At 35.5% G+C, this 19,918-nt stretch overlaps 1 protein-coding gene and 2 pseudogenes across 1 annotated transcript; all 3 read left to right on the forward strand.

Annotated features, from left to right (window-relative positions):
- Window positions 1–9,346: 9,346 nt before the first annotated feature.
- LOC117915228 lies at window positions 9,347–10,171 on the forward strand (annotated as a pseudogene).
- A 2,507-nt stretch (window positions 10,172–12,678) lies between these two features.
- LOC117914959 (UDP-glycosyltransferase 75C1-like) lies at window positions 12,679–14,336 on the forward strand. The gene has a single exon (XM_034830490.1). It carries the CDS (start codon window positions 12,781–12,783, stop codon window positions 14,176–14,178), a length of 1,398 nt encoding a protein of 465 aa, XP_034686381.1. The 5' UTR covers window positions 12,679–12,780; the 3' UTR covers window positions 14,179–14,336.
- A 3,793-nt stretch (window positions 14,337–18,129) lies between these two features.
- On the forward strand, window positions 18,130–19,363 carry LOC117913755 (annotated as a pseudogene).
- The last annotated feature ends 555 nt before the right edge of the window (window positions 19,364–19,918 follow it).

Consider the following 19,918-nt stretch of genomic DNA (forward strand, 5'->3'; position numbering starts at 1 on the left):
TATAGATTTCGGCCAAAAGGTAAATCACGTCGGAGTTAATTGGAATATTTGTCCAAAGAATCTGCAACTTGGGCTGAGTAGGAGCTTCTCGCTCTAAGCCCGCTGGGTTGTATCAACTACAAGGTGTAAATCCCAACGTAAAGCATCTTGCCAGGGCACGTCTAGACCTCATGCATGGAGTCTTGCCTTTGTGGCTGCAGTTAGAGGTTCGTCAGCTTACCTTATGCTCTCAGCGCACTAAGAGGAGGCTCACTTGAAAGTGCGCCAGCAGCCAAAGTATTCACAGGCGGAACTTTGTGTTCATGATGGAAAAGTGGTTGGAGCTGTCAGTGATTAAAATAAAGATGTTTTCAATGATAAGTGTAGGACGTCATGAGACACAAGTGTTCGAAGATCTCTAAGGTGGTGAGATAAAATACAGATGGAAAATTGGCTGCGCTATGGTGACAAAATCCATTGGTGTTGAACTCGTTGGCAGTAGGTGAAATAGCAAAATGGGGATATTTGTTTGTCAGGCTGCTAATGCATCAGAAGTTGGCCACATGACGCGTTTTGGTCAAAAGAAAGACGGATTGTAAGAAAAGAAATAGGGTTCTGTCAGAAACTGAAGAAGATATTGTTAAACTCAGGAGTTTCTGAGAAAGAAGGGCTTAGCAAGAGCTTACCAGAAAGTTAATACAGCCGTTACTGAGGTATGAATTGGTTCTCATGTTCATGATAGCTGAATCAGCATTTTGATAGTGACGGTGGCCATGCTCCTCACACCTAGGGGAGATATTAATGCACTTAAACAGGTAAGCTACTGATGGAGCATTTTCCACGTATAAACTGAAGCATTTTCCAGAATAAAAAACAGCTCAAGGGTTGAGGTGCTACCTGAGAAATATAGAGTGTTGCGCATTGCTTCGCTATTTTGTTTCTTTGGGTACTTGCATTGTAGTTGGAGATGGGTTCTACTCCAACCATTCGATTTCTCACCAGCATGTTTCAAGTGACCCGATTTCAGCAACTCAAATAGCCACAAATGTTGAAGCAGCAGCAACAGTCCGTCTGAAGAGGGTAACAGCAGAAGTGAACTGGCCTCTACCAACCCCTGCAAGGGATCCAGAACAGAAGAAAGAGTAACGAGGTTGGAATCAACAGAAGCAATCGTCTGTTAGGTTTGTCTATCTCCGTTTGGCCACCTCTTCAAGCATAGCAGCAGCAGCGGCAACAGCCCCAGCAAGGTGGCTGGTGCATGAGAGTTGTGTTTCTAAGGCACGCATGGGAGATCTTTGCATGAATGCATTATTACCGGGGAACAATCCAGATGAAATACGACAACCACAATCACCCGCGTCCAGGGCATGTATCACATGGCCACCTTCAGGCATGCTACCTTGGCCATGTGTCCTTCTCACTTCCTCCTTTCATCTATTTTTAAAAAAAAATAATAATAATTTCTCACACTCTCATTCCTCAAAAATAATTTTTCAATTTCTATTTTGTAAATGACTCTTCAAATTTTGGTTTTCAGACAAATTTCAACTCTCCTCCTTCATCCTTAGAACCTCTTAGGTTCCAAAGTCTTTTTTTTTCCAATAAATCTTTGTTGCCATATTTCCTTTCGGCATACAATTTTCACAATTCTTTTGTTTTTTCAAATGTTTTAAAATAAGCTAAAATCAAATTCCATAATTCTAAGTGATAGAGTTTATGGGATTAATTCATACAATATAAATCGGGCTTTGGTGGGGGCCCTACATATGAGATCTCATGATTGATTGACTGATTGATTCATTCATTAACCGTATGTGATTAATTTTCTTTGATCCTTGATATGCATATAATCATTCTGTGTTTGTTCACTAATCCCGTTATGATAAGCGCATTTATGACTGGAGGTCCAGGTACGCACTCTCTCTCGCTTTGATCATTCTATATGCATATTCCGATCCTCATATTGTGCACGATCGATTTGAGTGTTCATTGTTTTTCTTATTGACTGTCACGTCAGCTTCGTTCTATTAGTAGAGACCCGACTTTAGGGACTTAGAGGGGTGCTACGGTCTTTACCGTACCTTCCCGATGAGTAACCTGACCCCCGAACCCGATCCGGTTTTTCACAGACCACCTTTTCCAAAATAAGGAGTCACACTTAGGGTTTTTATTTCTTATTTTGTTTACCCTTTAAAAATAAAACAAAAATAAGTGGCGACTCCAAGTCATTTTCAAGCAATAAATAAAAATCAATTTTTCAAATGAAAATCGAGCTCGCCATCGAGTGGGAAACGCATTGAGCACGAAATGCGAGGTCCACAAATATTAAATAAGTTTTTGTCATAGTGTAAGAATGCCACAATAGATGTAATATGAGAATGTCATATTTAATTATGGGCTTCGCTTAAAATAAGTAAATAAATAATTAATAATTTAAATTTAAATAAAATAAATAATTAAATAATGATTAAAATATAAATACTAGACTCACATTTTGAACAAGCGCTTCTAAACTCTCAGACGCTACAAGAACATACACAAAAAAATCTAGGGTTCCAGATTTGAGTGAAGAGAAAGAGGATTTTATTTTTTTTGTTCTTTTGTGAAAATTTCATGGTAAGTGATACTTCTTAAAGATTTTTTTTTTTTTTAGTTTCTTCTTAGAAACTTTAATTTCCTAATAAGATTTAGAAAGAATTAATGAAAACAAGAAATTAAGAAAATAAATTGAAAGTAGTTAAATCTAGAATCATAGAACAATAATAATAATAATAATAATAATAATAATAATAATAATAATAAAAACAATAGAAAGTTTGATGTGTTATTGCCAAAACCTAGAGGAAAATTCTATATGAAATAGTGGAGTTTATATATATATATATATATATATATATATATATATATATATATATATATATATATATATATATATATAGGATTTTTGGGAGAAATAGGTATCCATGTAAATAGAAATTCTTATGTATAGGAGATAGAATTGTATTAAAAAAAAAAAAAAATAAGACTAAAACCTAGAGATTGGTATTCATACAGTAAGATTCCAAGTATATAGAAAGTAGAATTACATGGAACCTAAAATTTGGTGCACAATGTGAGTCTTTATTTAAAACAAATAGAATTTAGTGCATAGTAGGATTCCTTATTCAAATGAAATAGAAGTTGTTGGGAGATACATGGATTTTGTGTACGGTATTGTGTATTGGTGTGATACTGGAAGTGCATGAGACAAACTTTTGATGGAGTGTTGGTATGGGAAATAAAGTTTTTTTTTTAAAAAAACTAATCTAATATAAAAATATTGGAGGCCTCGAATTTTATTATGTTAGGATTCCATAATGAATTAAATTAAATTAAATCAAATTAAATTAAATTAAATTAATGTAATTTAGATTAGATTAATTATAAGAGAGGGAATTGAAAAGTTCAGGACAATAATTTCAAGACAATTAAGAAATGGAAATATGATGTTTTTCATAGATAAATGAATAATTTATATATGTGTTAAAAAACTATACATATTTAGAATATAATTATTATTAGAACATTAGTTTAAATAACCCTTATAATTTCTCAGGTAATTCGTAGGAAATTCTACTGCTTTAATATTTGGAGTTTGAGTCCAATTAAGGGCACTAACTAAAAAATATTTTTTTATAAATAGTCAAATATAATTTTCTTTTGAAAGTTTCAAGAAATTGGAAAATAATTTTGTTATATTGTATATGTTTGCTTACACGATATGATTTTTTTTGTTTAAAAAGGAAAAAAAATTAGGACTAGTAATCTAATCCTTGTTAATAAAGGAAAGTGTTTTGACTTTCGTTACCTTTGGTGGAGGTAATGATAATTTGTAAACCCAATCATTAGATTTGTCTTGGCTCCGCCCACCATCATGTAAGCAACACATGAGGTTAGTTATTTCTATAAGTCTCATTACAATGCGCACCTCTCTAAGTCCAAATTTTGATGGGCATTTACTGTAAAAAGTTAGAATTGTTCATTTAATATGTTTGCAAAATAATGTTATGCTTAAATTATTTTAAAAATGACACATGTAATATTAGTTGTTTTGTTGTGTTTAAAAGCATGCTATAAAGATTCCTTATTTCATTTTTGGAAACACGTATACTTGATCTTCATACCCTCATCGGACTTTAAACTCACTCCTTTTACTAAAATGTTTTTAGATATACATCTAATTCTAACAATGACTGATTCGAGTAAGAGGGTTTTTTCATAGATCCATTTAGTTCTTAGTTTTAAGTTTAATGTCATAGTAACATTTTGTTATTAATAATAAAAGGTTTTTATTATTTATTATGTAATATTAATCATTGGTAGAGGCCATATTTAATTAACAGCTGGCACTGCAAAGAAAATAAACTTCTCAAGCCCCGTCACAAATGATCTGTCAAATCCGTGGCTAAGGTGCATTTTGGTAAATGTCTGGTACCAGCCAAATTTTCCAATTATTTCTAATATGGCCATGACGACAACCCCAAACTAGCCTTGAAGGTCCCTGTCTAAAGACCCATCATTACATTGTGGCCACTGATTTAGTATCTTATCTTCTCATGCCCATAACTTCATTGCTAGGTTTGCTGAAGGCTATAAAACTGAACTTTGAAACTCTTAAAAAGATTCAATTGGCAAGAAGTATTTTTGCCTTGTGAAGATGTTGATATGGATTTAAAAGAAAAAAAAAAAATAACAGATTTAAAAAAAAAAAAAACCTTGGTACATATTTTTGGGTACCTGACTATTAATTAAATGAATATTAATTAATCTTTAAATATTTACAATTATATCATTAGCTATATTTATAGCCTCAAGGAAATGACTCTCGTCTTCTGCCATTAAGGGCACTATCATAAATAATAGTAAAATTAAGGGTAAATTATAGAAATAATGAGAATGATTATCTGCACATGTGGCCATGCAAGACAACAAAGAGGGGTATCTGTAGCCTTCATTTAAGAAAATGAAGGATAATCATCTGCTCTCTCAGCCCATCTTCAATATCTCCTTCATGTTGAGTCTAATCACCACGCTTGGTCAAAATGATGGAATTGGAAGGAAAATTTGAACCAAGTCATGCTTGATCAAATTTTCCATATTTTTGGTGTGTTTGGCTGGTGAAGAAATAAAAGAAAACTAGAATTTTCACAAGAAACAATTCCAAGTTCCTACATTTTCCTTTAATTTTTTATTGGTCAAACACACATTTTTCAAAAAAAAAAAAAGTCAAAATTATAAAGAAGCAAAATTACCCTAAAAGTAATGTACCTCAATGAAAATCATGAAAGAGGATTTGTGGGACATATCCTTAAATCGCCAAGTTACCATTTGTGGGATAATCATAAGAAAAATGGACTTGGTGGGATAAAAAAAAGACTGCATTTTAAAGTTTCAATTGTTGTAAAGGTTGTACTACTATAATTTACACCTATGTATCCTTATATATCTTTTGATAAAACTAATGTAATAGTGAATGTAACTCTTTTGTAATATAATTTTGGGTCTTGCTATTAGGTTCTTATTCAAGTCTCTTCTCTCACTTTACTGCTCTCCTTTTGTTTTGTGGACTAAGGAGTACAAAAATAATTTTTTTATTTAGTTTGATATAATATATGTAGGGAGAGTGATGGAATACAATAAGAGCTTGTTTGGTCATATGATTTAAAAATAGTTTTTATTTTTAAAAATAGAAAATCATTTTTAAAATTTTCTCATACTATTTGACTGTTATTCACTGTAAATAATTTTTAAAAACAAAATGAAATAAATAACAATTTTTAGAAAACGAACAGAAGTTATTTTCACTGGTTTTTAAAAACAAAAAGAAAACATAAACTCATTTGATCATGACTTTTGGAATTTGTTTTTTAAAACTATTTTTAAGTTAAAGAATATAAAACTGTTTTCAAAATTAAGTTTTAGAAAACATGGTCAAACGAATTCTAAATTTTTAATTTCTCTTTGAACGGTGTTACTCCAACAATATGGACACAATGAGAATGAAAAGAAGAGGACGAGAAAGAGTTGGAGCCGGTGATGATTGATCAACTGTAAACCGGTTGTCCATGGGTTGAATGCCTAGTGATTGTGTTAGAATTGGGAAAAATAAAAACAAGTACTAGATTTTTTCTTTTTAAATTAAGTTCGGGGTCATGATCATATGAGAAATGGTGTTCTTTTTGCCTTAGAAAGAGTAGCAGGCGCCAAGGGACTGAATGGGTTTGTGTTAGGGAAATCATTTTTAGCTTCAATCAGTTTCAGATTCATTTAGTTTTAGATACCCACCTTACACAACTCGTTTGTAATGCATGTATCTCCTACGGAAGATGAAGATAATTTTCCAGGAAATATAAGAAAAACTTCTATCACCCTTCCTTCCTCTTTTTTATTTTTTCCTCTGTTTCACCATTTCAAACATGGTATCAGGATAGGTTTCAGCTTAGTCATGGAAACCTCCTCCATGTCCACCATGGAAGACACCTCAACAACCACCATCTTTCTCCCAGTTTCCTTCCCCCACCCAATCTCATCTAAACTAGACAATCATAATTTTCTGGTTTGGGGAAAACAGATACTACATTAAATGGCCATAAGCTCAAGCACTTCCTTTTCGAATCCTCAATTTTGCCTTCCAAGTTTCTCTCTTTAGACACTGAAACCCACCATCATGTAAATCCCATGTTCCAGGATTGGAAATAATAAGCTCAACTCATCATGTCTTGGATTCTTGCATCCATATCTGATGCTCTTCTCACTTGTAAGGTGAGCTGTGACACTTCAGCCCAAGTGTGGAAGACCTAGGATTATGTTTTGCCACCCAAGTGATTACTACCAAAAAGTGCTATTTTGTAGACCTAATTATAATGGTTTTAAGCACCTTTGTGTAGTAATCATATTCATTTAACCCAATTAATTCATTAAGGTCCTTAGTAATTGGTTTTAACCATTTTGTGGCAAGTTTACATGTTTTTATCAGCTTATGAATCAATTCAAGCATGCCAAATGATGGAGGAGCTAATTGGACAAGTTAAAGCAAGGATTTTGGAAGTTTACAGGCTTGAATTTCAAGTGGAAACACGAGCACAAGCAAAGAGAATGCAAAGAGGAAAAACAAGCAAAGTGAAGAGGAAAACAGGCACAACACCTCCAAAAAGGGAGATTGAAAAATGGACGGATGGGGTGATCGATCATTTGTAGATTAAATTAGAATTATATAAAGCTCTGTTTTCCTTCTTTTCTCTTTTCTTTCTCATTTTCTTAGTAGCCAAACAGCCTCTGAGGACTTTTCCTCAGAGGATGGTTGGCTAAAACCTTTAAGTTTCTCAAAGCATGGATGTTATGTGATGGCTTGGATGCAATCCCATGGAAATTTCTCGCACCCGGAAGGTAAGGTAGTCGTTTTTCATTAATGGTTCATTAATGTAAAGTTGGGTTTTTATTTCCTTTGGACAACTTCCAACGGCCAATACTTGATAAGCTTTTGGATTTCTATCCATTAGTTATCTCCTACGAGCTATTGGACCTACGAGCTATTGGAAGGTGAGGTTTTCAATTCCAAGTTTTGCATTAATCCATTAGAACCAATTTCAATGGCCATTGAAAGGTGAGTTTATCACCTAGAATGACTTTGAGTTGCCAATATTTGGTAAGCTTTTGGCTTTAGACCATTAGTTATCTCTTACGAGCCATTCAAAGGAAGTCTAAGGTGAATAACCATTGATGAAATTCACTACCATCTGTTTTGTCATTTTAAAGGATTAAAACTTGATTTGCTAAATCCATACCGGTTCGGGAAGCAAGCATCACCATAGTTGCAACCCCAACGCGAGGAGCCTATCCTGAGATTTCCAATTTGCATAAGAGCCAGAGCATAGTTATCCTATCTTTGAGAAACTTGTTTTTACACCCTTTCATTTTAGTCTTTAATGTTAGCTTAAGTTAGTTTAAATCTCTCTAAAATATTTTCATCTTCTTTTAAAGCTAACATCCATAAGAAAATCACCTATTTTCCTAATTTGAATATCACTTGTGTTTGCGAAAACCCTTCCCAATGAACGATCCTAGAACCACTATGCTATAGTAGCTTGGCTACTTTAGTAATAGTATTTAAGGTATAAATTTTGTTGATACGCCTTTAAAGCTAAGCTACCATGAGTCGCATCACCAAGTAACAGCCAAAGTAACCTAATTCAAGACTCAACTATACAACACCAAGAAAGGAGAATTATCTATAACTAATTATCTTCTTAAAATTACAAATATAATTGATCTTCTTGCCCTAGTTGGCCACAAGCTTTCTGTGAAAGATCACATAGATGCAATCTTTGAAGGTCTTTCTCAAGATTATGAAACCTTCATCATCTCTGTAAACTCTAGAATTGATCCATATACAGTAGAGGAAATTGAAACTCTTCTTTTTGCTTAAGAAAGTTTCATTGAGAAAAGTATCAATATTCCAAAATTTTCCACTTCTATCTTGGCCCACTTCATCACAACCAATAACTCTCCACATTTCAACCCAAATGGTTCTCCACATTTCAACCACAGATCTGGAAACAGGAACTCAAATATGCATCCACCTACATACCTGCATACTTCGGAAACATGTACTTGACAGTTATGAAAGGAAAAAAGGTGAAAAAATTATACAATTTGATTGAGAAGACAATTTTAAATGGAGTTATGAAGGTGGAGCCGAGTCATGATGGAAGAGTCTTTTGTCAGTATTAAAGAACTTTTCACAGTAGAAAAGTGCGACAAGATGATCAAGACTCCATTTTGGACTAAGAGTACTCATTAGCACAATGATGAGGGAAATTGCAAAAGAAGACAAAGACGGTTTATAGAGTCAAGTTTGATGAGAGTTTCAACTTTGCACATATTTATTCTTATTAATTGTGTAGGATTGAGAGAATTTGAGTGAAGGTGGAGATTATTGAGATCTAACTCAAATAATTTATTTTTATTTTTAGGAAAGTCAATATGTATGGAGTTTGTGTTTTGATAAATTACATTTTTAAGTTGGACTAAGATTAGGTAACTATTATTTTAGGGTTAACACATAGCACTCTATAAATATATGGTTTTATATTAGAGAGAAAGAGAGAAAGAAAAAAAAAAGAGAGTGAACAAATAAAGACAAATAGGATATTAGGTTTTAGGTAGGAATGTTGAGAGAATTTGAAGTGTGTAATCTTGAATGTTATAATATAACAAATTTGATCTCCCTTTCCTTTAGACATAGGTAATTACTATTCAACGACTTAAATTTTGTCTTCTTTGATTTTGCTTATTGCATTTGGTCGTTGTTTGATTTTTTTTTTCCAACAAATGGCACAGGGCGTCCGTATGCTCAACAAACATTACCTGTTTCCTGCTCCACCACGATGCCAACCCAACGGTACTGATAAACACTTTCGATGCATTAGAACCTGAGGCCCTAAGGGCTGTCACTAAGTTTAAGTCGATTGGAGTTGGACCCTTGTTTCCGACCGCTTTCTTGGGTGGGAAAGATCCATCCGATACTTCATTTGGAGGCGATCTTTTCCGTCGTTCAAAGGATTATATCGAATGGCTGAACTCAAATCCTGAATCTTCTGTCATTTATGTATCATTTGGAAGCCTCGCGGTTTATCGAAGCGACAGTCTGAGGAGATTGCTCGTGGATTGCTGGACGGTGGCCGGCCTTTCTTGTGGGTCATAAGAGCCAAGGAAAAGGGAGAAGAGGAGAAAGAAGACAAACCAAGTTTCCTCGAAAAGTTGGAACGACAAGGGATGATGGTACCATGGTGTTCTTAGGTTGAGGTCCTCTCAAATCCATTACTGGGTTGTTTTGTTACACATTGTTTGGTGGAATTCAACCTTCGAGAGCTTGGCTTCTGGGGTTCCAGTTGTGGCATTTCCTTAGTGTACCGACCAATCAACAAACGCAAAGCTAGCCGAAGACATGTGGAAAACGGGTGTACGCGTGACCGTGAAAAGGAATAGTTGAAAGCAATGAATTAAGAGGAGGTGAAAGAAATGAGAAGGAATGCAAAGAAATGAAAGGGTTTAGCCAAGGGAGGATGTGATGGGAGGTGGATCATCTGACAAGAACCTTAAGAATTTTATGGATGAGGTCATACAAGGTTACTAGCTAGTAGTCACTAGTTAATAGTGCTTGATCACAATGTGTTTATCTCTGAGTTTATGATAAAGACTTTCGTATTAACTTAAACATTTTCAAGAAGATTTTTATTATTTATGATCAGGCTAATATAGGTAGTCTTAATCACAAGATTTTTATTATTTATTATGTCACTATAAGTAGTATTATTAATTGGTAAAGGCCATATTGAACAGCTGGCACGACAAGAAAATACAATTATGGGAGATTTATTGCTTTCTGAAACCCAGCCCCATCACAAATGATCTTTCAAATGCATGGCTAAGGCGCATTACCAGACAATTTTGCACTCATTGCTAATGAATCGGGGAAACCAAAAGCTGGCATTGATGGTCCCTGTCTAAAGACCCACCAAACTCTTTACATTAAGACCACTGATTTGGTATCTTGTCTTCTCATGCCCGTCAGTTCATGTTTACAAATTGATTTTGTATTCATAGCTGAGTTTGATAAAGGTTATAAACCTAAACTTGTGTTATTGTTTCTTGTCTTTGCCTTTGTTGAACTTCGAAACTCTAAAAAAGATTCAATTGGTAAGAAGTATTTTTGCCCTGTGAAGATGTTGGTTATGGATTTAAAGAAAATAACAATTGACTTGCTTCAAGATGAGTAAATTTTACCAATTGACTTGCTTTTCTTATTATATAGTTAAACCTCGATAAATTAATGGTCTGGGATCAAGGAAAATTTATTAATTAAATGATTATTTGGTTAATCGAAAAATCAATAGTTTATTATTTTATCGAATAGGTAATAAATTAATAATTTATTAAGGTATATTATACTTTTTAATTAATAATTGACCTAAATGACCTCCTTATCGAGTGCTTTTATAGTGAGGACACTTGGGAGCTTTATTATATTTGTTCTCATGACCGACATGAGGTTTATTATACTTGTTTTCCTGACCGACATGTTGAGGTTGAGCGTGTGCTCTCTCTCAAGTCGCTCCAAGACACTATTCTACCGAGCATCCTTCGTTTGTGTCATTGAGAGTCATTAGCTTCGTCATCTGAGGTTGCTTATCCTCATTGGTAGACCTTTTTGGTCACTACTTGATCCATTCGTCTTGCTCTCCATATTTCACCTCTTCCTAAGTCACTGCCTTATTTTAAATTTGGATCTTTTGGATTGTGAGGAAAATCATGGAATTGGAAGAAAAATTTTAACCAAGTGATGCCTAATCCAATTTTCCATTTTTCTTTTTTTGGTATGTTTGGTTGGTGAGATTTTTTTTTTTTAAAAAAAAAAAACTAATTTTTTCGCAACAAACAATTTCACTTCAAGTCCCACTTTTTCCTTTGATTTTTATTTGTCAAACACACCATTTTTCAAAACGAAAAAAAAGAAGTCAAAATAGAGCAACATCACAAAGAGACCCAGTGACAATAATAAAGAAATAAAATTACCCTAAAATGATGAACCTCAATGAAAACTATGAAAGAAAGTTTGTGGGACATGTCCTTAAATCACAAATCTTTGTGGGTGGAAGAACTGTGGAAAAGATCAAGGGCTTGGTAGGATCAGAAAAGGTTGTATTAAAGCTTCAATTGCTCTAAAGGTTGTACTAATATAATTTAAATCTATATATCTTTTGATAAAATTATTTCCCCAAATATTGAGCAGTACTTGATACACAATATCATGATGTACAATTCCTTAAATGGGTGATGTTTGAAAAATGAACCCTTTTCTCCTAAGAAATTTCATACTTGCTATAAGAAAAATGGAAAAAAATGACGCCTTTTACTCATTATGTAGGATGGGAATCACAACAAAATCTTCAAAATATATTGAAATATTTTGAACAAAAAGCAATTTTCAGCACAAATCAATGATTATAATCAAACTAGGCTTTACTAAGGCTTTGTTTATATGTGTGGGTTTGGATAGAGGTTTGTTTAAGATTATTCCATATTTTTATTAATTAAATATACTTTGATAGAGAGCTTTCAACGAGGTGATCATATTCTTTTGGTTTTGAAGGAAAGTTGAATTGATGAATCAAAGACCAAGAATGTAGAGTACGAGGTGAGTGAGCAGCTATGCTCATGGTTATTCATGTTACAAATGACCAAAAATTAATCTTGGCATAAGTTCTACTGTTGTAGTGAAATTTAGTACTAGTACGAGAAGTGGTGTCCCTTTTTCTACTCAAAAGAGCACTACTGCGGGGTGAGTGAGAAGGGATAGTCATGCTTATTCATGTTGCACTATAAAATCACTTGTCCTGAACAGGGCTTTCCGACAGGTACCCGTGAGTGTGACGGTCAAAAATCCTCTATGTTAAAAGCAGTAGGGTGGAACGGGCTTACCGAGAGCTACCCGTGATTGGGCATGAAAAACGAGTTGGATGATGGATTTTGGAAAATAGTATCAGTTAAATGAAAAGACAAATCAGCTTTAATTAGAACTTCCTCCATGATGCGTCAGAGCAATATATATCTTATTCGGTGTTAATAAAGTATTCCAACCCCGTTCCTATCTACGCGGCTCTTTGCAGCTCCGATCACAAATTGACGTCGTCCTCCTCTTCTGCATACCCCACCACAGAAATCAATCTGTTTCCTTACCACTGCCATACAAACCTCACCACGATGCACCCCCACATCCTCATTGTAACGCTTCCCTCACAAGGCCACATCAACCCAACTCTCCAACTAGCTAAGCTCCTCATACGTGCCGGTGCCCATGTCACCTTTTTCACTAGCACTTCCGCCGGTACCCGTATGTCCAAGTCCCCAAACCTGGATGGATTAGAGTTTGCCACATTCTCGGATGGCTATGACCATGGCCTCAAACAAGGCGATGATGTCGAGAAATTCATGTCCCAGATTGAGCGTCTCGGGTCCCAAGCTCTTATTGAGCTTATCATGGCCAGTGCTAATGAAGGTCGTCCCTTTGCTTGCTTACTCTATGGTGTCCAAATTCCTTGGGTAGCAGAGGTGGCCCATAGCCTTCACATCCCTTCCGCACTTGTTTGGACTCAACCGGCCGCTGTTTTTGATATCTATTACTATTATTTCAATGGTTATGGAGAGCTCATCCAGAACAAGGGCGATCATCCCTCCTCTACCATTGAATTACCAGGACTCCCGTTGCTTAACAACAGTGATCTTCCCTCCTTTTTAATTCCCCCAAAAGGGAATACGTACAAATTTGCCCTCCCAGGGTTTCAGAAGCACCTAGAGATGCTCAACTGTGAAAGCAACCCGAAAGTACTGGTAAACAGTTTCGATGCATTAGAATCTGAGGCCCTAGGAGCTATCAACAAGTTTAACTTGATGGGAATTGGACCCTTGATTCCGTCCGCTTTCTTGGATGGAAAAGATCCATCCGATACTTCATTTGGAGGCGATCTTTTCCGCAGTTCAAAGGACTATATCCAGTGGCTGAACTCAAAGCCTGAATCTTCTGTCATATATGTATCATTCGGAAGCCTGTTCGTGTTGTCAAAGCAACAGTCAGAGGAGATTGCTCGTGGACTGCTGGATGGAGGACGGCCTTTCCTGTGGGTCATACGACTTGAGGAAAATGAAGAAGAAAAGACACTGAGTTGCCATGAAGAGTTGGAACGGCAAGGAATGATGGTACCATGGTGTTCTCAAGTTGAAGTTCTATCACATCCATCAATGGGGTGTTTTGTGACACACAGTGGGTGGAATTCAACATTAGAGAGCTTGACTTCTGGGGTACCAGTTGTGGCATTTCCTCAGTGGTCTGATCAAGCGACAAACGCGAAGCTGATTGAAGTCGTGTGGAAGACGGGTTTACGGGCGATGGTGAACCAAGAAGGAATAGTAGAAGCTGATGAAATCAAGAGGTGCTTGGAACTGGTGATGGGAAGTGGAGAAAGGGGTGAAGAAATGAGAAGGAACGCAACGAAATGGAAGGTTTTAGCTAGAGAAGCTGTGAAGGAAGGTGGATCATCTGACAAGAATCTTAAGAATTTTATGAATGAGGTAATGCGCAGCAAGGTTACTTGTAGTTCTTGATCCATATAATGTCATAACAATGTGTTTGTATCCAGATGAGCTATCTCAATTCAGTAATATGCATACCGACACCTTCCTTTTAACAGCATTATAATCATTACTCAGTCATGGCCGCCACCATAAGGTCCATGTAAATTTGGTCATGGCTATAGTAAATGGATGTTACCTACCACACTTCGCCAAGTGTTGCTGGCTCACTGCGGCCACTCGCGAGTGATTCAGTATTTTGGCATGTCCAAGTTCACAAAACTTGAATCTGTATTATTTTTCTTCTTAGAATTAAATACTTTATATTGTAGATTTTTCTTTTTCTAAAATCTTGGAATTGAAACTAATAAAACTTCCCAAAATTTTCATGTTATATGGATGTAAATGAAGTACGGACTTTTGCAAATTTTTAATGCTCAACAAACCTGTAATGACATCCTTGTAATAAAATTTGAGATTTAAAAAAGAGTCGATTGTAAAAGGCATTTTTTGGGTTGTGAAGATCCTGGTTATGGATTTAAAAGGGAAAAAAGACAAACAAACAAAACAATTTTATTAAAAAAAAAAAAGAAAGAAAAAGAAAAACCACTAGAACCCTTGTACAGACATTTTGAATTCTTGTTACATAGAAATTGTAGACATAAATTGAAGGATTAAATTATCATTGAATTGATAAAAAAAAAAAATATTGTGATGGTTTAAATAAACAAAATTTCAACTTCACAAGTGGTGAATAATACATATTGAATACGGATATGTCATTCAAAAGGAGATATGTAATGAAATTTAGAAGGCTTTAAAATTCAGTATTCAAATCAAATAATTAAAATCAAAAGAGAATTAGAAATAAATATTCTCTTGTTAGTAAATTTTCTAAATGAAGAAGATAAGTGATTAAAATCAAAGAACTAAATTCTTTGAATGAAGCAATCAAATTTTAGGGATTTCAAATTTAATTCTCTAACTTTACTTATAAATAATGGTAACCTTCTTCAGTGGAGAGGATTGAAAAAATAACTTCACAAGAGAAAAGAAGCTTCACAGAGAGAAAAAAGTTTCACAAAACATCCATACAAGTCTGAGAAAGAATAGATTATTTGAGTTGTTGGCTATGGAGATGTGCATACAAGGAATGCATAGGGACCTTCTATATATCCTTCAAGGGATACAACCCTACACCTTCAAAGAGTTGGCTAGCTACTTGAGCACATGATATGGAACTCAACATAGCAAGCCATGGTGCAAAGAAAGACACTAGTGTTGATCAATGAAGGGAGAGAAATGACGGGAAAATGAGTGATAAGTAATAGGATATAACCCTTAAAAGCATGACATGATGTAACAAATTCTGATTTTATTATTTATTTAATAAAATTCTTATTTTACTTTAATATGTTCTTATTTCATGCATTATACCATATGAATATTTAAGCATGCATCTCTTGCATTGCACATGATTTAGATGTATTAGGAGTTGTACAAAAAATCCAACTCAAGGTTATCGAATTACCTAAGTAAAAGCACTCAGAAGAAATGGGTCGTGTTGATGATGCAAATTACTACCATTACCATTGAACATTAGTCACCCAGTGGAGAAATGTTTCATCTTCAAAGATCTCATAATGAACCTTATGTAATATTGAAGGATTTATTTGGATCTTGATGAAATGGTAGAGTTAAATCACACTACTATCACATTTCAGTCATTCAATCTTGTTCCATTACCTGCTCTACCTAAGACACTAGGAGCATGCATTGGTATTATTCAATGTGAGTCATTTAAGTTAAGGTAAACACAAGTGCCATACTAAGGTATCCTTCTTCACCTCAGGTCTAATAATGAATCTATGCTAGATAGTGAGGTAGGTTAGACATTTGTAACTCAAAGAAAACCTTGTAGAAAGCAAGTGTTTCATCCATATCCTAAATTTCCTAAGAGGGAGCGACACAAGGGAAACATTAATCAATGTTTAGAGTAAAAAAAGGAAAAAGGAAGTCAAAAATAAAATAAGTGGTAATACAAGTTGATAACTTCTTTTTGTAGAGACTCATCGTCCCTACCACCTTTGGGGAATACTTCTCTCCAAGGTTCTTCGATAAGTTGATGATAGCAATCACTAATATAGTTTCTTGTTACAAGACTCTAGAACAAGATAAGTTAATTGAAGATGAAGAATATAGTACTCCTATTATAAAGGCAAGAAAAATCGAGGAAGAAAAAAAGGTAGTAGCAAGACTACATTGCTTTCTATCACTTTTCAATTGCCATGAAATGCTACAACTTCTTGAGGAGATGCAAATTGCATTGATTTAGGCATTCAAGAATCCAACACTTATGCCACAAAAATAAAAGGAGCAAAGGAAACCTAAGAGCAAAAGCCACGGTTGTGTGATAGGTTATGCAACCATCACTTTCAATGACAAGAGCCTGCAATAATGGTCAAAGCCAAATAATTGGCTCCTATTCGTTAGCGGATACATATGGGAACAAAAGGTCACTTGTATATTAATTGATAAAGGATTTGCAGTAAATATCATGCTTAAGGTGATGACAAGGCAACTACAAATTGCCACAAATGAGTTAGCATGGAGTCGCTCAATTGAAAGCTGTAAACAAAGGGGACCATGAGCTATTAACATGATTTGTCTAGATCTTATTACAAGTGAATTAAGTTTGAACACATTTTTTTCATGTACTCGATGTGAAACATCTTACAATGTGTTATTTGGGTGACCATGGCTTTATGAGAATGGGGTAATGCTTTCAACACTACACTAGTGTTTCAAGTTATACGAAGAAGGGTTAAAGAAAGTAGATGTTAATGCTAAGCTATTTATGGAAATTGAGTCTTACTTTATTAATGTCAAATTCTACATAGAAAATGATGCTATATAAGAAGTCCTCCCTACAACTACTCCCTTCATTAGAAAGACTAAACTTAAGAAAGTTAAATAGGTTGAGACAACACTAGAAAAAATTTCACGGTCAAGAATGACTCTAATTGAACAAAAAGAGAAATCTTTAGAAGGATCAACATCAATCAATAAATATTATTACTTCTCCAATCTTTAGGTATGTCTCAAGATTTCAATGTACTATGTTGTGAATGCAATATATCATCTTAGCAATAAGCTAATTTATATTTAAAATACAAACTCACTTTGTTTTCTCATCACCTTTAGCTTTTATATTTTTATGTAAGATATTTTGATAATGGTGATGAAATTATTGAAATTTTCTGTGAAAAATTTGGTAGATTTTCTATAAGAAACAAAATCTAAGACAATATACACAAGATTTTAATAAAACTTACACCATGCATGTTTGCAAGATGATAACAATTAGTTTGTGCACACCAAAAAATAAATGTAGATAAAAATGCTTTTGGGAGTGGTGATAGAGTATACCTGAAAATGATATCTCACGAAAGTTAAATGTATGCATAGGGATTGAGATAATCCTTTGATGTGATTTTTGGGTTAAGACTGGATAAGTGTCCTAAAATTCATATTTTTATTTATATATTTCATAGCTAAAGTACTTCCTAAAACTTTTTTTTTTTTTTTAATCTTAATTTATATTTTAGTATCAATCAATTGTCAATAAAAGTGCGATGGACAAAAATCCTCTTGGTTAAAAGCACTTGTCATCAATAGGCTCTTTGACAGCTAGCCATGGGTCGACCTTTAGACAAAAGTCCTCTAGGTTAAAAGCACGTGTTCGGTCTGACTGGGCTTTCTGACAGCTGCTCGTGATTATCCAATAAAAACGAGTTCTAATTAAGATGGATTTTGGAAAATAACATTTAAGTCAAAGACAAATCAACTTAGAACTTCGATGCGTCGTTACAATCGTCATAGCCATAGCTCATTTCGTGTACAAAATTCCAACTCCAGCCAATGCAGTTCCGACCACAAATTGAGGTGGTCCTCTTCTGCATACGCATTCATTTGTACTGCACCATGTCGAACCCCCACATCCTCATTGTAACGCTTCCCGTACAAGGCCACATCAATCCAACTCTCCAACTAGCTAAGCTCCTCATACGTGCTGGTGCCCATGTCACCTTTTTCCCTAGCGCTTCCGCCGGTTCCCGTATGTCCAAGTCCCCAAACCTGGATGGATTAGAGTTTGCCACTTTCTCAGATGGCTATGACCATGGCCTCAAACAAGGCGATGATGTCGAGCACTTCGTATCCCAGCTTGAGCGTCTCGGGTCCCAAGCTCTTATTGAGCTTATCATGGCCGGTGCCAACGAAGGTCGTCCCTTTGCTTGCTTACTCTATGGTATCCAATTTCCATGGGTAGCAGAGGTGGCCCATAGCCTTCACTCCCCTTGCTTAACAGCAGTGATCTTCCCTCCTTTTTAATCCCCCAAAAAGGAAATACGTACAAATTTGTCCTCCCAATGTTTCAGAAGCACCTAGAGATGCTCAACTGTGAAAGCAACCCGAAAGTACTGGTAAACAGCTACGATGCACTAGAATCTGAGGCCCTAGGAGCTATCAACAAGTTTAACTTGATGGGAATTGGACCCTTGATTCCGTCCGCTTTCCTGGATGGAAAAGATCTATCCGATACTTCATTTGGAGGCGATCTTTTCCGCTGTTCAAAGGACTATATCCAGTGGCTGAACTCAAAGCCTGAATCTTCTGTCATTTATGTATCATTCGGAAGCCTGTCCGTGTTGTCAAAGCAACAGTCAGAGCAGATTGCTCGCGGGCTGCTGGATGGAGGACGGCCTTTCTTGTGGGTCATACGAGTTAAGGAAAATGAAGAAGAAAAGACACTGAGTTGCCATGAAGAGTTGGAACAGCAAGGAATGACAGTACCGTGGTGTTCTCAAGTTGAGGTTCTGTCACATCCATCAGTGGGATGTTTTGTGTCACACTCTGGGTGGAATTCAACATTAGAGAGATTGACTTCTGGGGTACCAGTTGTGGCATTTCCTCAGTGGACTGATCAAACCACAAACGAAAGGTTGATTGAAGACGTGTTGAAGACGGGTTTACGGGTGATGGTGGACCAAGAAGGAATAGTTGAAGTAATGAAATCAAGAGGTGCTTGGAATTGGTGATGGGAAGTGGAGAGAGGGGTGAAGAAATGAGAAGGAATGCAAAGAAATGGAAGGGTTTAGCAAGGGAAGCTGTGAAGGAAGGTGGATCATCTGACAAGAACCTCAATTTTTTTGAATGAGGTTATAAAACAAGGTTACTAGTACTTCTTAATCATATAATGTCTTAACAATATGTTTGTATCTGTATGAGCCTATTTCAAGTCAGTAATATGAATATCACAAAAGGTCTTTGGTGCGGCCAAGTCCTGGCCGCCACCATACGGTACATGTTAGTCATGGCCAAAGCAAAGGCCACCACTACGTGTTTGTTCGGTACCACGCTTTACTAGTGTTTCTGCCGGCAGCCACTGGCGAGTGATTCAGTACATGTGCTTGTTTATTGTTATATTTTAAGGTGTTAAGCCTCTTTAATCAACATTTCTACAACTAAATCACAACCTAATCTAACTTCACAGCGATTGAACTACCTACTGTCAATTGTTGCAAAACTATTGTTAATTCTGATGATTGATTTTAAAACTAATGACTCAATTGAGATATTCAAAATGATGACTGGATAACTAAGAGATGGAAAATGCGGAAATTGTGGGGGCCTTCTCCCACGTGTCTGCCCATGTGTGCTTCCACGTGATTGTCCACGTGGCAGAACCCTAGTTGGACCACGTGTCACTCCT

Source organism: Vitis riparia, chromosome 5 (assembly GCF_004353265.1).
Source record: "Vitis riparia cultivar Riparia Gloire de Montpellier isolate 1030 chromosome 5, EGFV_Vit.rip_1.0, whole genome shotgun sequence".
Classification (NCBI taxonomy): Eukaryota; Viridiplantae; Streptophyta; class Magnoliopsida; order Vitales; family Vitaceae; genus Vitis; species Vitis riparia.